Source organism: Saimiri boliviensis, chromosome 14 (genome assembly GCF_048565385.1).
Source record: "Saimiri boliviensis isolate mSaiBol1 chromosome 14, mSaiBol1.pri, whole genome shotgun sequence".
NCBI classification, from domain to species: domain Eukaryota; kingdom Metazoa; phylum Chordata; class Mammalia; order Primates; family Cebidae; genus Saimiri; species Saimiri boliviensis.
This window is the reverse complement of record NC_133462.1, coordinates 59109934-59129231: the sequence shown is the minus strand read 5'-3', so window position 1 is coordinate 59129231 and position 19298 is coordinate 59109934. Positions and strand designations below refer to the sequence as shown.

Here is a 19298-nt window from a genome sequence, read left to right as displayed (position 1 = left end):
TTCAGTAAGATAACCCAGATCCTTAGTAGCAAAACCAGCACCAGAACCCAGCATGAGATTTTGACTTAGGCTAACATCATTGATAATACAAGTTAGTTGAGTTTACTTATTCTTCTGCTGCCCTTCTGCCAGTGAATGCTGAAATGTCCAAAAAAAGGAGGTACAGGCCAAAAAAAAAAAAAAAAAAGTGAGCCACATACATGCTAGAGAATCAGCTGGTGCTGGACAATTGAGAGCTGGCTCCACTTAAGCCAATTTTCGACAATCAGTTTCTAAATTGATATCAGCGTGCGTGAATCAATAGCTCTTTACACAAAGAGTGAAGTTTTTCTAAATCCTAAGATGAAGAAACAAGTGTGTCTCTCCCCACTTCCTCCTCACCTCGTAGGTATTCAGTGTATGTAGCGGGTGGACATGAAAATGCAGGTAGATCTTTTTCTATTCACTCCTCCTTCTTGCCATGGCCAAGCTCTCAGAGTTCATGACACAGGACTAGCCAGGAACCAAAGTGAAATTAACAGATTGAATCTGCCAGGTGCAGTGGCTCAGGTCTGTAGTCCCAGCACTTAGGCAGGTGGATTACCTGAGGTCAGGAGTTCGAGACCAGCCTGACCAACCTGGTGAAACCTCGTCTCTACTAAAACTACAAAAAAATTAGCTGGGTGTGGTGGCGCATGCCTGTAATCCTAGCTACTCTGGAGGCTGAGGCAGGAGAATCACTTGAACCCAGGAGGTGGAGGTTGCAGTGAGCTGAGATTGTGCCATTGCACTCTAGCCTGGGCAGCAGAGCAAGACTCTGTCTCAAAACAAAAACAAAAACAAAAAAACCCAGTGGGATCCTAGAGAGGACAGCTAGGGTGAAGAAGAGATGGATGGGGACTGGACGAGAAACTGAGGTCGCCTAATGGACCTCTGGTTCTAATCTCAGGCAGTGATGTGACCCCATGAGAAACAGTACATCTTGGGAAACCTCCACCCCCAACCCAGTTCTGACTCTGTGTATTCCTTCAGGTCTGTCTCTCATTTGGAAACAGGTATCATTGCTTACTTCTTTTGCTGAAGAGAATGCTAAGGCTGTTTTTTCCATCTAAGTTGAATGGAAGATGGAGACTTTGTGGTTTCTGCTGAAACAATTATGTGGGGTTTTTCTTATAAACATCTGAAAAAAGTATTAAACACCCCCCCCCCATCAAAAAATAAAACTTCAGAGATGCCTTGTTATTCAAATGGAACAACAGATTCTAGCTGTAACTTGAGAGTTTTGGGAGAAAGCGTTGAGCATGTTGTCCGTGACTGTCTATCCTGGTGATGAGTGTTTTTTAAAAGCAGTCTGGAGGTAACTTTATATGAAATAGGGTGAGCATATATTGTACCCAAGCAATGAAGATGGTAAAGGCTGTTGCTTCAAATCATGCTGGGCCTTGGCTGGGCTCTCCTTCAACATGGAGGTCATTGAGTCATGGCTTAGATGTCAGAGACAGCAAGAGGTCATTGCAGGCATTCTCCTGCCTCTAGGTAGTGCTCCTCTCAGACCATCTCTTTAGTTTTCCAAGCATCAGGAATGAAGATCCTAGAGCTTCCTAAAGCCCCATCTCGACTCTGCCGGTTCTTTCCTGCTGTCTTTCCCAATGGCTTGACCCATCGAAGAAAAGCTCAATGATGAGGAGAAATGAGAAGTGAGGTCAGCATATTCTCCAGCCCAAATGGGGCATTTGCAAGGGATTTCCCCCCATTACACATGACTTTTTTTTTTTTTTTTTTGAGACGGAGTCTCGCTCTGTTGCCCAGGCTGGAATGCAATGGAGCAATCTTGGCTCACTGCAACCTCTGTCTCTCAGGTTCAAGCAATTCTCCTGCCTCAGCCTCCCGAGTAGCTGGGGCTATAGATGCGTGCCACCATGCCCGGCTAATTTTTTCTGTATTTTTAGTAGAGATGGGGTTTCACCACATTAGCCAGGATGTTCTCGATCTTCTGACCTCATGATCTGTCCGCCTCAGCCTCCAAAGTGCTGGGATTACAGAAGTGAGCCACTGTGCCCGGCCATGATACATATTTTAAAGTTTCCCCAGAAGCCCCATGCTCTCCTCTTTGAGGGCGGGAATGGGAATGAGCCCTTTCCCGTGCTCAGCCAGGTGGGAGTTCCTGGACCCTCTTGGAGATCTTGGGTGCAAGGACCAGAGTTGCAGTGGGGCAATGAACTTGGCTTCTACCCCTTGCTTAATGATCCCAGGTATCACTTCAGGACCTGGACTTGCTTATGCCCTTCTTCTGGTCGGGAGGTTCTTGGTGAACTAGAGAGGCCACCATGAAGGCCACGGGCAGTTCCCTTCTCCCCAAGGAAGCGTCAGGGAGAAAGAACCAGTCCAAAACTGAGGAACGGTGGCATTTTGGGGGTTTCTATATTAAAGAATCGACTTACAAACAATGTGTGTGTATTGCTAAGCCTCCTCCTCACAGTGTGGGTGGAGTCCCTCTGCAGTCCAGGGTGACCAAAATGGAGACCTGGTCTGATTTTGTAGGGGGGTGGCAGGTGATGGGGAGTCTCGTTGGAGGACCAGAGTGTAGCTCACATTTGTTCCACCACCAATTCCTTCTCTGAGTAAGCCCAAGGATGTGGTCTTCGGGATAGGATGCACTTCAGCATTCTCTTTGGCCTGGGGGGAGATGATGGCACGATGGGAATTGGGCCAGAGGTTGGTGGTTGCGAGTGCGCAGGGAATGACATATCTGCCTGCACTCCTGAGTGTTGACTTCCTGGACCTAACACTAACCCGAGCACACACGTAAGTGCTACAATTCTCAGGGGTCACCAGACCCCTCAGCCCAAGTGGGGCATTCTCCCCTGGGAGGCTGGAGACATACTACGATGCTAGGAGGGGCCCCACTGCTCTTCCTCCTTCCTCTCCAAAAAGAGCAAAAAAAGAGAATCGAACCTCAAAGATTGCCCGATGAGTGCATCTCTCACAAACCTTTGTGTATGCTAGGAACCACAGGCACACAACAGGCCCGGCACGGTCTTGGGGGCCACTTCAGCCAACCCAAATGTCACTTCCCCAGGTCTGAGTCAAGATAGTCTTGACCCTGGGGTGGGGCAACTTGAGACTGCTTCCAAGCCTGGACCTTATTCCACTTAAACCAGTGCCCCCAGGAAACCCAGCCTTCTGCCTGATCTAACATCATTACCTCCACCCCTAAGCCCCAAACTGGCTCTTCTCTCCTTCTGACCCTGAGAACCAGTCCGGAATGTGTGGAAAGAGGCTTGCCAAAACTCTTGGAAAAAAACTGAAAATGACTAAATGCAAAACCATCTCCCCAGTCAGGCCCGGCCTTCCCAGCTGCTGCCAGCCCTTCCCCACCCAGCTGTGGAGAGGCAGAACAGAGCTCTGCAGGAGGGGCAGGTGCCCAGAGTCAGCAGAGACCAAGCAAGACCCTGCAGGGAGGCAAAAAGATTCCCGCCACCAGCACAGACCCAGGTCTGCAAGCTCGTGAGAAGGAGATCGCACCAGTTGGTGCTGACTGAGCCCCGGAACACGGTTCCCTCAGAAGGGCTGGGTGTGGGAGCCTGCATGCTTTGTATACCCACAAATACTTATCCACCCAAGAATACTCACCTTGCCATCTAAGGAATGTGGACAGGAAGGGCATTCTGGTGAGGCTAGAGATGTTTTTACAGGTTCCTCAGCAGCCTTCATAGTAAGCCTGGGTAGGGCAAGAATGCCAGCAGATGCCCTCCATGGGGAAACTGAGGAATGAGGGGTAGTTGTGGGAGCCAGAGAAAGCCCTGTGGGAGAACACTGAGGTGCAGGAGCTGGGACCCACCCATGGCCTTCCCATCTTAGGTAGCTGCCTCTCACCCAGAGGTGCTGGCTACAAAGCCCAAAGTGGGGGAAATGGCTTGAGGACCTTAGACGGCACCAAAGTCTTGAAGACCTGTCAGAATGAGGCGACCTCAGGGCTTCTAACTGCACCACTGTCCTCGGCAAAGTCAGCAGGTAACTCTTGGCCAGGTAACTTTTTTTTTTTTTGAGACAGAGTTTCGCTCTTGTTGCCCAGGCTGGAGTGCAATGCAATGGCATGATCTCGGTTCACCACAACCTCCACCTCCCAGGTTCAAGAAATTCTCCTGCCTCAGCTGCCCAAGTAGCTGGGATTACAGGCTTGTGCCACCACACCTAGCTAATTTTTTATATTTTTAGTAGAGACGGGGGTTTCTCCCTGTTGCTCAGGCTGGTCTTGAACTCCCAACCTCAGGTGATCTGCCTGCCTCGGCCTCCCAATGTGCTGAGATTACAGGTATGAGCCACCACACCTGGCCAGGGTCGCTCCCTTTTAGTGTGAGTTAAGCATGAAGCTATTTTGAACATGAATATAGCAGCAGGCATGAAAACACTTTGGGCTCTTCAGAGAAAAGGCACTATTGACATGTGAAGAATTCTTCTTGTGCCCGTTCTCAGACCTGGGCTCAGCCTGGCAGCAGCTTCTCCCCAGCCTCTGGCTCCTGACCTGCGTATACTTCACAGGAGGTGGCTCCCTGACGGGATAAATTCACTCTCCCACCCAGGCAGGGCCCATGGGACTGGGCTGGGGACTGTCTTTTCTTTGTCACTCAGGGACTACCTACCAGGCTTGGCACAGGTTGGTTCACCAGTAGAATTGGGGAGAAGAGAGGGGATATCAGACCAAACCCTCAATGCTGCAGGGAGATGTCAATTCACATCCACCTAATAACTCCGCAGGATCAGCAGGCAAACACACATGTTCATTACCAAGTCTAATTAGGCTGGCAGACAAGTGGCATTAATCATTTTTGACTGTACCTGGGACTCAAGCCCCCCACACTCCATAATCAGAAAATTTCATGCTCTGATGAATAGTGGGGAAAATTAAGCCCACATTTAATCCTTTCACTTTCATCTTTTGATAAGACAGGAAGCAGGGAGGATAGGAAAAATGGGCTGCAGCATGGGGAGCTGAGGAGGCCTGTTTGAAAGCATTCCAGGCTCGTTCCTGGGCCCCTAACACACACATCCTCCAATAGGACCTTACCCAAGAAGACCCCAGTTAGAGTCAGGGGTAGGAGAGGGCTTGGAGTGGGGGATCCCCACAATCTTTAACAACAAAATATCCGTTTCTGTGCTTCATTTTCTTAAACTCTAAAGCCAAACACGGGCCTAAATCAAGGAAAATACACACCACACACTCAGTGCTGCTGGGTGCACAAATGCCTTCCAAATGCCCAAGATAAATAAATACAGAAGCCACCAGAACAACACAGGACAATTTCCAAGAGACCTGACATGAAGACCTTTCTCTGCTACAGGAAGTCAATGCAGCATCTGAGGGCTGTCACTCAGGTGGTTCCAGCTGTGCAGAAAGTGGGGTTGAATCCAGCCAATAGCGCAGCAGCAAGACTAGAGAGACCAGACTAGAGGCCAGGGGCGATATCAGCCATTCTCAACAAGGGTAGTCCCGGTGCCCTTCCCTGAGGGCTGCATGGCAGGGCCTTGTATTCACAGTGTCATTAAAATCTATCACAGAGTGGGGAGGTTAGAAACGAGGAGCCCCAGGCAGGGCCTCCCTTTCAACCGTGTAATTCCAATCACTTAACACTTCACAGCTCTGAATAACCCCCTTCTGGAAAGAGACTCTGACTCCAGGAACAGACAGGTGGCATTCACTGACAACGGCCACGGTACGTCTAAGCACCTCCAGGACGGTTTGAGTCAGGCTTAGGTTTCTCCAAGTGCCAGACCATCCCTTTGGTCCAGGATACCTCCTGTAGCCACCAAAATGAGATGAAAGGTAAAAGGCCACCTCCATGTGCCTTCTACAGAAGGAACAGTAAGGGACAGAATCTGTAAGGAAAAGTCCCTGAGAACAAAGCCAAAGGGCAGCCAGTGAGTTTCTCTGGTTATTTGCTGTTGACCATTCCCTCCTAGAATGCTAGAAATGGATTCTCACGGTCACCACCGCCACCACCCCCACCCCCACCCCGAAACAGACACATGCACTCACACTACCTTTCTTTCTCTGTCTTTCCACAGATCCCCACTGGATTTCCTTCTCTATCTAAGAGCTATGATTTCTTTAATGCTAGAAATTCATATTGACCCTGAACTTCCCTGTTCACAAATCCAACATTCACCAGAGCTTGGTTACAGATCTTGAAGTAGGGTAGGCTTAGGATTAGATGAACTTTTGCTAAAAAGGTAGACAGACAATGGGAAGACTGTTTCCAAAATGCTTTCCTTACTAAAAGCCCCTTCTGCCAACATAGTTCCCATCCAGTGTCAGCCTCCTATGAAGGCAGATGTCATTCACAAGCCCACTGCCCTTCTGCTTGTTTCCAAGGGCAGGGATATTTAATAGCACAAACAAGCCACCACTCTCATCAGTCACTGCATAGTGAGACCCTGCTCTGTGCCTGGCACTCTGCTGGGTGCAAGAAACACAAAGACAAGGACCCAATGCCTTCGTGGCCCCTAAGCCAGGCACAGAAGGGTCTCCTCAGCCACAGCAGGACCTTGGATAGGAGTGACATTCCTAGAGGACACCTAATAGTCAAATTTTCTGGGATGCCTATGGCAGTCACTTCCCCACTGAGCTTAGCAACCAGGCAGAGTTTGCAAACTGTTCTTGCTGCTTAGAAAGGTAATCCTAGGAGGTGTCACGAGCCCAGACTAGTTGTTACAGCTGTTGGATGGGAGGTAACAATAATATTCATATTGAATTAAAGATTTGTATTGCATTTTGCTAGGCCCTGTTCTGAGTGCCTTATGTATATTAATCAATTTAATTCTCACATTAACATGATGAAGTAGGTAATATCATTAAAAAAAAAAAAAAAAAAAAAAAAAACAAGGAATCAGAAGATGTCCAAAGGTCACATGGGGACTAAGCGGTAGTCAGGATTCAAACCCAGGGCTCTGGTTCCAGTCTATGCTCTTCATTACTGTGTAGTATGGCATTTTAAAAGTCCTCTTTCTGACTGTTGCTTTTCAAAATGAAGACAAACAAAGCAACCCCACCATGGAATCAGACCTTCAACTTAAAGAAAGATGCTCAGCGAGTTTGGCCTGCTGTGACTCCACCTGCCAGCCCTCATCTACACATTAGAACATTTCTCAACTTTTGCCATCCAGCCATAGGTTCACAGTTAGTTAAATATTAATAATGTCAAACAGAGACTTCTTTCTGTAACCCTCGATTCCAGTTTGGCTTCCTCTCCAGTGCTCAGACATCGATAGTATTAAACCAACTATGTGGGGGCTGTGAGAAAGTAAAAAGACCTCACCAAAGTCAGAGGTACTGCCCAGAGGGCCTGGATCTTCCTGCCACTAGAAACGATGTATATGACTTAATCAAAGGAGATCAACGATTCTGATGTGATATGAGAATAAATTCATTTAATTGTGGAGTATCACACACAGGCACGTGTAAATACACACAAACGCACCATTATCACCAAACCAAAAAAAAAAAGAAAGAAAGAAAGAAAGAAATTGACAAAACCGTGCAAAATCTTAGTCCCCCAAAGTCTAAATACAAGCTAGAATGCCGATGAACGAGATTTCCTGGGATTCCAGCTGTAATAAAACCCACTGTAGTGAGGCTCCTGCCTCTCTCCCTGTGTGTAGGGTTGTTGGACGCAGTAAGGGAATCTTGAAACTGCAAAAGCTGCCAACATGTCCAAAGGCAAGTTGCACTGGATTCTACTGAAGTCAAAGGCATTTACTGAGGGACAGCATTCCCTATACCCACAACGTATAACTCTACACACCTTTGCTCCTTCCTTCTTAATTAGCACCTGAACTGGGGGTTCTGGTGGAGGAGGAAAGAGCAGCACCCACTTGCCCTTCCAATCTTTTCCTTCCACTTGACCCAGGCTTAGAGTCTGAGCTCTATTTCCCTGCAGCCAGCTGTAGTGGGTGGCACACCGAGCAGCCTTGGCTGCAAACTGCAGGCAGAAGAAAGGTAGGGTTTTCCTGACGCGGAAATCGCTGCTGCTGAACAACGCTGCAGTCGGATGGGAGATGTGAGGCTGCTGTCATGGGGGAAGGGCCTTTGCTGAAAGATGCAAACCACAATCCATTTCAGAGATGCTTGCTAGAGGCTGTGCCATTGTCTGTGCTTTGGGCTTCAGATATTTGAAATATCCATGTAAACACATGAACACATGGCTATGGATAGCCTTTGCTAAACACGCAAGAGCAAATACCAGGGCAGGGGTGGAGGGTGGACATCTATTAAAGGCATACACGCCCCTAACTGTAGAAGAAAAATAATAAACCCCAAAGAAGAATGAAGATTGGCTCAGAAAATCTATACACTGGGGGCCCCAGTGTTTTCTGGCTTTGAGAAGAGCCTGGCTCAGGAGGTGACTGGAGGATCCTGAGAGCTGGGGAGAGGAAGGGACCCTGTCAGGAGTTGAGTAATGTTAAAGCACGATGACGGGGGCAGGAACCCAGGAGGAGGAGGGGGAGGAGGCAGGGGACAGTCAAACATCGGAGAGCAGTCCAAAGGTTTGAGGGGCCAGAGGTGAAAGGCAGGAGGGGGCACGAGTTCAGGGTAACTTCAGGCTCTCTTCAGCCTCACAGCCTGCCTTTATCCAAAGCCTAACTAGATCTCTTCCCTGTCCCAATAGGTCCCCCTGGAGGAGAGGTCTGAGCTTCTACCATAGGAGGACAAACAAGCGTTTTGTCATTAACCCTAATAAACCAGGGTCAACCGCTCATCTCCACAGCAGCTTCACAATCCACTCCCAATAACTCACAACAAAAGCATGAGGATGCACAGGTGGGTGACATAATGACCTTGCCGCCGAGGCCATCACCCAACACCACACAACCTGCGTGCAAGTGTGTGTGTGTGCGTGTGTGTAGGGATGAGGCACGCACCCGTCAGGAGACAGGTATCTGTTAAATACCGCATAACCATACCGAAGCAGTGGGCAGGCGCTAAAGGATACCGGCCAGGGAACTAAGGAACGGAGTGTTCCCGGAGGTTACCTCCTTATGGTCTGGGCTCCCCTGGAGCCAGAGAGGGTAATGGCCCCTCCCTCCCTGCCCCAGGGCCCTCGCAGTCCTTCGCCCCCAGATTGCGGTGTCCCCGCGCGCCCCTCCCCTGCCTTCACACTTACTAGCGCAGCGCAGCGCCTGCCGCAGCACCTCTCGTCCGCACAGGTCACACCAGCCGGGGCCGACCGGCAGCACCAATTCCGCGAAGCGGTGCCCCTCGCCTCGCTCAGCCGGGACGCGGGGATCCTGAGGCTGCTCGAAGATGCTCCGCACGTCGCGGGGTCGGGGCGCTCCAGGGCGCCGCCGCAGTCTCTGCTGCAGTCCAGGCCGGAGCGGGCGAGCAGGTCGGGGAGCCCGGGATGGGGGCTCCAGATTCCCCCGGGCAGCCCTCCGGGCACTGCGCCCCTCATGCGCCCCGGGCGCAGTGGAGAGGGGCGCCGGGACACAGCGGAGCGAGGACCGGTCGTGGGGCGGCGGCGGCGGCTCCGGGCCGCTCAGGGTCTGCAGGTAGCGCGGCGGCTCGGGATCCAAGAGTAACCGGTACGGGCGCTGCCCGACAGCCGGGGACGCCATGGCCATGCCCGGCTGGTGGCTGCGGCTTCGGCAGCGGCGGCTTTGGCAACAGCGCTGCTCCCGAGCCAGCCCCGAGAGAAGGGGCGGCCCCGCACCAGCGCGCCTTTAAAGGGACCGCAGACCACTGGGCGGAGCGGGGACGGGGCGGGGGCGGGGCGATTCCAAGTGGCAGGAAGGAAGACCAGAGGGAACCCCCGACGGACAGAGGGGTAGGGTAGGTGCGGGGCGACGTCTGCGCGACTGTGGATCTGGGGGCATCTTCACTGGGAGCAGCTGCAGGATTCCGCAGAGGAGCGCCTCGGTACAGTAGAGTTCAGAGGGCGCATTTCTGCTGGGGGCCCTCGGCCTTCAACCCTGCGTCCTACCCCGGGGATCACTTCCCCCAACACCAGGTCCGCGCCACCCCCCGCATCCCCACGCTCCAGGAGAGGGAGCAGGTCGGAGGAAAAGGCTTGGGAACTGGCTGGATGGGGTCGGAGAAGGGCCCCTCCGTCTAGGCGTCCGCCCGCCACCCTCCCGCTGATCGCGCAGACTGCCAGCCGTGCTCCTCCGCCCTTCCATTCTCCGCTGGGCGCCGCCCTCCGCCCCCTCTAGAGCCGAGCTCCACGCGGATCCGGAATGCCCCACGCGCACTCCCGCAGCTGCGCCTGGTCCCATGGCTGGACCGCAGGAAGTCGCCAGCGCAGAGCTGTCCACGTGCGACTTCCGCTCTGATTGGATTTCCCCTCCCTTCGCAGCCCTGTCGGGTAAGGAATTCCTCTTTCCCGGAAGACTGGGGGGCCCCCCGATTGAGAGAACACTCCCGCGCCCCAACGGTTGGGGGAGCTTTATCTTCCTTAGCCAACCCTCCACTCCCCACAGCTGCTCGAAAAATTACTGTGGAGATACCAGATCCCCAAAGGCCCTACTTGGTACCCGGTATGGACGGTTCACTCGTGGGACCCGAAGAGAGAACTCCTTTCTCCCGGCACTTTGTCCCATGGATTTGCTTCATGGACCCCTGTCCGGTTTAATGCTCTGTGGTCACCATCTTGAAAGTCTTACTTTTTGAACAAAGGGCTGGGCGTTTTCTTGTTGCACTGGTTCCCACAAACTATGTAGTTGCTCCCACAGACAGGCACCTTTGCCCATGGAAACTGGCCCGTCTCATGGATAAAGAGGACTCCTGGGTCTCTGAACCTGGGCTGGGGCCCTCTCTAGCCCCAATTTCCTTAACTGTACATTGGGCTGGAGGTGGGGAGACAGCTGGGTGGTAATGGGGCATTTGTCAGGTCCGTCACTCTGACTCAGCGATCGCAGGTTTCCTCTTAAAACACCGGTTCGGTCTGGTCCGTCTAGCATGGTCACTCTTTGAAAGAATAGTCGAAATTCTTCTGGACCTGGTCTCTCCCTTCTCTTCCCAGGCCAGAGATGGGTCTCCCCCTAGTGCTTCCTAGGGGAATCTTCACTTTTGCTTTTTGTTTTTCCCTTGGAGGTAATTCCTAAAATTTCCGGAGTCCAGTGACCAGGGAATTCCCAGCCAGCTTTGCTCCATGGCTTCTCCCTCGTGGTACTCATAGTTCTCTGCCTCCCGAATCTGTAGCAGAGGAGAGGTTCCTGGGGTTCTGGGGCTCACCAGAGGCCGGAGCTCACCCTACGAGGTGGTTTCTGAGGAATGACCCATAGGACAGGTCAACCCCACAGTGCTACCAAACAGAGGAGCTCCGATGAGGGATAAGGTGTGTGAGCCACAGGCCACTCCCTCTGCCCCACTCCTCCTCTTCCCTCTCCTAACCTTGCTTTTGCTACATCAAACCTTGGTATGCATCACAGTCACCTGGATTATTTAAGCCCAATTAAGATTATTGGGCTCCATCCCGAAAGTTTCAGAATCTATAGGTCTGGGGCTGGGGTTTGAGAGGGCTCCGTTTTAGCAAGTTCCCAGGTGTTGATGCTGTAGATCCAGGGCCCCCACCTGGGAAACCATTGCTCCAGGTCTGAGGTGGTGATAAGAGAATGGGCTTCTCTGTTCCTTCTCCCCAGGATGAGTGTGCTTCAGTGGACATGACAGAGAAAAGCCCAATGGGGGCTATTCCTGAGTACTTTCTGCTGAAGGCATAAAAGGGAAAATACAATTTGCCTTTGTGTTCTTTTATTTCCATCTCCCACTTTTTCTGCAAGCACTTCTCTTGGGGTTGTTGCAGAAACTTGTATTCCATATGAATATTTGCTGTGTCCACACTCTGTTACCCATCTCCACACACTTGCGACTCATTCCCTCCTAGGAATGCAGTGGGTAGGTGAGGTCCTGGGCATGGACCCAGCTTGAGCTCTGAGTGACAGCCTGGTGGGACAAGAAGCAGCAGAGATCTGACAACAGGTGCATCCCTGGAAGATCGGTTTTGAAATGCCATTTGTGAAATAATTGCTAACAGTCTCCATCTCTGTCCTTCCTGGCAGCCTCAAAGCATGGTTTGGGCAGTCCAACCCAGATTTCCTGGATAGAGAGACTCACGGGGAGGAGCGTCAGCTCTGGCCATGGGAAACTGAGGACTATCCGGAATCATCAGGCATAAAACTCTTCTCCAGTTGTCTGGGTTATACAGAAAAATGCTCTGATTTTTGTTTTCCTCTTGCAGCTCTGGTTTGGGAGTGACAGTGGCTGCTCTCAGCATGAATGTGGGAGGAGATTGTGCAGGGCCAGAGCCCTGCATTTGGCTTCTGGGGTGGGAAAGGAGATGAAAACGAAGATATAAATAATATAATTTCATGTAACCAATCCAAAAAGTTTATCATAAAGTTTATCTCAAGGTTCATCTCCCTGAGCCAAGAAATTAGAGTCGAGGTTGCCCTCCTCAACCTCAGCATGAGGCTCCCTGGCTGGGAGGGGTCTCCTCCAATGCCAGTTTTCCCAGCCCAGTTTCCTTCTTCCCTGAAATAGCATTCCCCTGCTCCCACAACACACATAGACTTCTCTCACTCTCTCTCTCTCACACTCTCTCTCTCTCTCTCTCTCTCTCTCTCTCTCTCACACACACACACACACACACACACACCCTACATGAATAGCAACTTACTCCTTCTTCCCCAGGGAAAAAGTGCTAAATAACCTCTGGTTTCATTATAAGGTCAGAACATTGCTGGGGTAGTGTCAGATACCTGGACTTTAACATTTTTTGGATCTGTCTGGTCATCCAGGCGACAAGGGTAAGACTGCAGCATCTGCTGAAATCCCTCCACTGGGAGTTTTCCTTCTTGTTAGTAGATACCCTTGGCTCAAACCCATCGACTTTTTTCTGTTTGTGACTCACTCCCAGCAGAGTGGGTGTGCTGCTTTTATTTTTGACCAAAGGGAAGGATTATGACAGTGAGTTTGGAGTGTGCGGTCAGGGTGTGAGATCACTTAGAGGTGGTCCCAGAGTGTGTTGGTTTTCCTGTTGGGTAAGTTGTTTTATTGCTGTCCCCCAGCCTCCCTCCCCAAGTCCCCTAGTAAGAAGGAAAACGGAAGGACAGAACATGGCCTGACTTCCTGAAGGGGAAGTTTTGGGTTTTGTTTGGCTTTGAGGCATTTGAAGTTGTCTGAAATCCCCGAAGCTTTCAGGGAACTCCCAGGGATTCTGACAGTTGCACAACTGTCTACATAGAATCACTGTCAGAGTCAGGACAAGTTAGGCTATGCGACAGTAGTAAGTGCCACAGCTCAGTGCCCTGAAACAACAGACCCCTTTCTCGCTCACATGACATGCCTTTTGCAGGTTGGCATGGGCTCTCTGCTCATCAGACTCACCATGTCTAATATTCCCAATCACTGTGCCAAAGGGAAATTTCGAGCACCTGGAGGATCCCACGTTAGCATTTATAGGCTCCAGTCACTTTCACTCACAGCTTATTGGCCAGAACTAGTCATATGACCCCACCCTACAAACAGGAGCAGAAATACAATTCTACCATGTGCTCAGAGGGGGAAAGGGCTGGAAACAGTTGGCAATCAGCCTTAATGACCAGTGCAATCTTTGAGGGCATAGAGCAGTTATTCATTCATTTAATGAGTAGTTTTTTTGATATCCGCTATGTATCAAGCACTGTTCTAGGCACTAAAGGTGCAACAGTAAATGAATATGTTCATGAAGCTTACATTTAGTGAAACAGCCAGACAATAGACAAACATAAGAGTAATATGATGTCAGGTTGTAAGAACTTTGATGAAAAATAAAGCACTTTAAGGGGATGAAGGTGACAGAGGCTGCTCTATGAGATTGAGTAGTCAGGAAAGACCTTTCTGAGGAGCAGACGTTTAAACACAGACCTGAATGAAGCAAGCCCTTTGTGTTCCAAACTAAGAGAACAACAGGCACAACAAACCCCCAAAACTTTCCAAGTTTTATGAACTTGAGTTTGTTCAAAATGCATATTCTTCTACCTGATCTTCTGATTCAGTATGTCTGGATTTTGGTCTGCATTTTGCAAAAAATTTTGATTCACATGGCTCACAGACCACATTTTGAAAATGAGGTTATGGCAGTGAATAGTTACGATTGTGTGACCCCCCTGCCCAGCCCACAGACATTTGAAAAAAATGTGCTTATGTTTTTGTTAACTATGAAACACAGATCTCCAGTGCCACTTCCTTTCCTTCTTGGTCAGCATGTTGCACGTGGAACTCAGCTTTCCAAAGAAGTGAGTGCTGTTTGCAATGTGTGAAGGGGGTCAGTAATACTTTACATTACTAGACTGAGACAGGGACCATGACAAAATGTTGTGGTAGGATCAAAATGTGTTTGTGAAAGAAATTCCTTGTAAAGTGCTCCATGTTACATGTATTTGTTCAAGAAACATGCATTGAGCATTTATTATGCGCCAGGCACTTTTGGCTTGGATGATTTCATCTTCATGGCAAGTCCGTTAAATGGCTAGCATTCCCATTTTACAGATGAGAAAATCAAGGCTCAGAGAAGTCATGTGACTGGCCCAAGGTGTCACAGTCTGGACTCATATCCACTCAGATCCATGAATTTGCCTTTGTCTTGCCCAGCTGCTATGGTATAAAGGGCAGGGCTCAGAATCTCTGATCTTGCCTTGTAGGTGCAGTTTGAAGAATCAGCAAAATCTTTCTTCAGTTTCCTCTCCCTATGGAAACCCCACTCTATGCCAAAGGTCTAGTCCAAATATCAGGCCCTCCAGAGCATTCCCAGAATCATCCAGACCTCGCTCATGGCTCCTTCCCTGGGATCCCACAAGAAGTCACTTGTGCCTCTGACATTCGATCATCCTCACGTGAGTTGCAGTTCAGTTTGTACATGTCTGCTTCCCTCACTTGTGTCTTAGTGGTCGTGCTGATCCCCTTGTGCAGGGCTAACTGGAGGTGCTCATTAACCTGTGCCTAGTCCAGGATTTTTTTCTTCACATCTCTTCAAGCCATGGCCCCTGTACCCAGGGATGGGGAGATAGAGGAATCGTTTGGTTTGGTGACCATTGAAAGTCCCCAAGGACCTGCTGGGTAGAAGTTGGGGTAGTATTGGGAGCTCCATTTAAGACTCATGTACTTCCTCCAAGATACTGGTGACTGGGTGAATTTCCTGCCTCCAGATGTTTGTAGCTGGCCAGGGCTGAGGGCTGGTGGGGCGCCATCTCCACTCGGTGAGATGGGCTTTCTGTGTGTCACCAAACTCTAGTGTTCCCAAGGGGATCTCCTAGGTCCTTGACAGTATTTGGGGACAAGAAAGGCAGATCAAGGTGGGGACAAAAGCAGGGAGGGATACAAGGGCTCCAGGAAAGGTGTCACCATGTAGAGTGGGGGTAGGTGGGGCTTGTTTTCCACCAGTTTTAGTGGCACCTTCTCCATCTACATCTCAATTATAAAATTTTTCCATCTTGAGCTGCTCTGCCAGGCTTATGATAAGACTGCGTGTGTGTGTGTGTGTGTGTGTGTGTGTGTGTGTGTGTGTGTGTGTATGTTTCTTTCCGTGTTGGAAAAACTCAGATATTCCAGGCAGATTTGTCAGCATTTTTTTTCCCTCAGCCAGTGGGGAGGCTCCAAGCCACAGCCACTTGCATTCCAGCACTAAGCCACCGCTGGGCCCATCGCGGTGGCAGGAAGCCATGGACTACATTACAACAGACCAGCGAGAGCAGGGTGGCCTGGGTGACCTCATGGGCTCTCCCTGCCCCGCCTCGGCCCCCACCTGTCTCCTCCTCTGTGTCTCCGTCTTGCCACTCTCCTTTCTGCTCCCTCTCCCTGTGCCCTGCTCATCCTCTCTCTTCCTCTCCCTCTCCCTCTCCATCCCTCTTCATTTCTCCCTCCCTCTCTCCCTTCTCACTCCCACCTCTTATTTCACCCCTCCTCCTTGGTCTCTGGTGGAGAGTGAGGGGCGGCAGTCATTCTGAGCTTCCAAGGACCATAAACTGAAGCTACTTCAGGTCAGCCTGGCTCTTTCCTTAACACTTCCCACGGGGGTTGCCTGACTAAGGATCCTTTGTGGGATAGAGGGAAAAGCAGCCAGAACTCCACCCTTTAAAAAATCATGGAAGCACGGCTGGGCGTGGTGGCTCAAGCCTGTAATCCCAGCACTTTGGGAGGCCGAGGCAGGCAGATCACCTGAGGTCAGAAATTTGAGACCAGCCTGGCCAAACATGGCAAAAAACCCCGTTTCCATTAAAAATACAAAAATTAGGCAGTTGTGGCGGTGGGCACCTGTAGACACAGCTACTCTAGAGGCTGAGGCAGGCGAATCACTTGAACCTGGGAGGTGGTTTCAGGGAGCCGAGATCATGCCATTGCACTCCAGCCTGGGTGACAGAGTGGGACTCCGTCTCAAATAAATACATATAAATATAAATATAAATAAAAAAATCAATGAAGCAGTTTGGAAGTGAATCCAAAATGACCAGTTGCAGCAATCCTTTGAGGATACTGAATCGAGGTGGCTCCATGAAAGCAAATGGCGGTTCCAGTAGGAGGGTGGCCAGGCCACGGTTGAGATCCATCCTGTCCTTAGACTGGCTCCCCTGGGCTCAGCTCCCAGGGTGGGTGTGGGGTGGGCTGCCTGGTCCAGTGTACCACCCACTGCCAATTGGCCTCTGTTGGTGCATTCACACGTCCTCTGTGGGATGTCTGTTGGATCTCTGCGTCAGTGTTCTCAAACTTGAACGGGTGTGAGACTCACCAGGGAAGCTCATCGATAATGCAGATTCCTGGGCCACACCCTTACCGATTCAGGAGTTGAGTGGGGTCCCAGAATATGTGTTTCGAAACCAGGACGCCAGTCTCAAAAGAGGAAACTGTGTGGATTCTGGGAGAGAAAGAGAGATAGACCTGCGCACCAGGCCCTCCAGAGCTGACTAGTTCCAGCCTGGGTACCTGGGACAGGCCCCCTCGTCCTTCTAGTCAGGCCCCCTTTTCACTTGGATTGACCTGTTTTAAAAGGCTGCTAGCCATGAATCTGAATGCCACGTGGAATCTTCCCAGATACCTGTGACTGATCTGAGCCCCTGATGTGTCTTGTCTGAGACAAGAACTTCTGTTTCCTCTATCTACCCTGTGCAGGCACAGCTAAATGAGGTGGAGAGGGGGTGGGGAAAGTGAGCAGAGTGTGCAGAGAACTATCGTATTAATAATATTGTGTTTTAGGCAATTTTTGCACATAGCTAATCTATTCCTCCCCATAACTGTCCACTCACCACAGGGTACCAAAGAGTAGTATCTTTAAAATACCAGTTGGACTTGACCTAAAACCTGTCTGTGGTCCCCTGGGGTAGAGCCCAAGTTCCTTAGTGTGGCCTGCAAGGACCTTTTGGGCTGGCTCCTCCCTTTCCACAATACCAACTTCCTACTTTAACCTACGCTCCAGTAACACAAAAATACCTGTAGTTCTTCCCACCCTTGCGCTGCTGCGGCTCCCACAGCCAGGAATGCCTCCCAAGTCTTCTTTGCTATGTATCACCTGCTCACCTGCTAAGACTCCACTTTGGAGTCCCCTGCTCTCAGTCATTCATTCCCTGACACCTTCTGAGCCTGACCTAAGCACCTTCCCCTGTGAGGAGGGTGACTTAGTGCCACACTTGAGGTCTGCATTCCTATCCCAGCCCCTCCTCCATGATGGGGAGTTATCTGTGGCATGCCTGGCTTCCTCCATAGAGGTGAGCTCCCATGAGCCAGAAAGGTGGCTTAGTCACCTCTGTAATTCCCACACCCCACGGGCCTGGCACACTGTAAGGGCTCAGTTCATGTCTGATGAACCAAATGAGCTCTTTTCATTTTAAGTGTTATGTTAGGAATCACTGCAGAGAATGGAGAAGTATATTCAAGAGGTCTTCAGACACCTGTAGATCTTATGGGTCATTTTGGGCCATAGTCCAGTCCCTCATTTTCTACAGAGATGGAATCAGCAGCTCTGCAGAACCTCAGATTCGGGGAGGCATCGACGTCAGCAGCTCTGCCCAGTGTAGAATGAACTGGAGTCACTGGGCGCGGCGGCTCACACCTGTAATCCTAGCACTTTGGGAGGCCAAGGAAGAAGGATCACTTGAACTCAGGAGTTCAACATCAGCTTGGGCAACATAGTGAGACCTCATCTCTACAAAAAGTATAAAATTAGCTGGAGGTGGTGGTACATGCCTATAGTCCCAGCTACTTGGGAGGCTGAGGCAGGAGGATTACTTGGTCATACAGTGAACAGTCACTACAGTGAGCCCACAACCTGGGCAACAGAGCAAAACCTTGTTTTCCAAAAAAAAAAGAATAAAAAAACCTGAACTGAAGCCTTTGCGTGAGTTTGTCGGCCACATCTCGTGGGCTTTGCTCATGAGATCATACAGCCCGGATCACATCATCTCCCAAAAATCTGCATTTGGCGTTCAGGGATCCCTGGCGCTTTCACTGAGCTCCACCAAGCACGTAGGGTCCAGAGCAGCTGCTGTTGCCAGGGAAAACCCACTGTGGGACTTCCCTGAAGGGCCACTCGTAGGCCGGAAGTGTGGGCCGGAAATTCAGGCCAGCAGAGTGGACGAGAGGTGGTCTAGTACCCGGGAACATCAAGGCTGCAGCAGGTCTCTGAGGCCCCAGAATGTGAATGCATGGCCTTAAGTGACTCCATGGGCCTGAGGCCCAGATAGCAAACATGAAGCCACTTAGGCCTGATGCAAGGAAACAACCTCCAGCCACCTTCCCCCTGGGCCTTTAGAGTGCTGGTCTTCCCACAGCAAAGCAGCAGAGAGGATGTCAGCCTCCAGGACTTCCCTTCCTCATTTCTGACCCTTCTGGGTCAGTAGAGTGGCCTCAGGATGTGGGGCTCCCATGAAGATGGGCAGGAAGGATCTCTGGGGTTATCTTTGGTCAAGCATAATGCTGTCTTCATGCCTCAAAGCACATAGTGGGCTTCCCTACTCATCTTTCCCTCCTACTGGGGCTACCTTACTACGATTCTCCTTCCCTTTCCTTCACTCGCCCAGGCAGGTGGGTCGTCCAGCTCGGGTTTGGGGAAGGCGGGAGGTAAATTTGCAAGCAGTTTGCAAAAATCAGAATGCCTTGCTCAGGCAGCACTCTGGATTCTAGACAAAATGAAGGAATGCTTAAAATAACCCATAATACTATTCAAATCCACTGTTTAGGACATAGCCTAGGTTCTGAATAGTGGTGATGGGGGAAAGGCAGTAGCCACCGAGATGGTGGGTTTGAAGCAAAAAAAAAAAAAAAAAAAAAAAAAAAGCAAAAAAAAAAACCCCTTCTTTTC

At 50.5% G+C, this 19298-nt stretch overlaps 1 protein-coding gene and 1 long non-coding RNA gene across 3 annotated transcripts in view; one reads left to right on the top strand and one right to left on the bottom strand.

Moving 5' to 3' along the window:
* The window catches only part of RASSF5 (Ras association domain family member 5), an 81225-nt gene extending 71555 nt beyond the window's left edge, over positions 1 to 9670 (bottom strand). The window contains exon 1 of the mRNA XM_003930440.4: positions 9141 to 9670. Coding sequence (XP_003930489.3) covers positions 9141 to 9597 — 457 coding nt within the window. The 5' untranslated portion in view covers positions 9598 to 9670. The remainder of the gene's footprint in view (positions 1 to 9140) is intronic.
* A 36-nt stretch (positions 9671 to 9706) lies between these two features.
* Positions 9707 to 18515, top strand: LOC120361591 (uncharacterized). 2 transcript variants are annotated; one of them, XR_005577761.2, is made up of 3 exons: positions 9707 to 10337; positions 14653 to 14844; positions 17944 to 18515. It is a non-coding gene; the product is annotated as an uncharacterized LOC120361591 (long non-coding RNA). The 2 variants fall into 2 exon arrangements; XR_012513524.1 differs by having other exon boundaries at positions 12031 to 14844.
* The last annotated feature ends 783 nt before the right edge of the window (positions 18516 to 19298 follow it).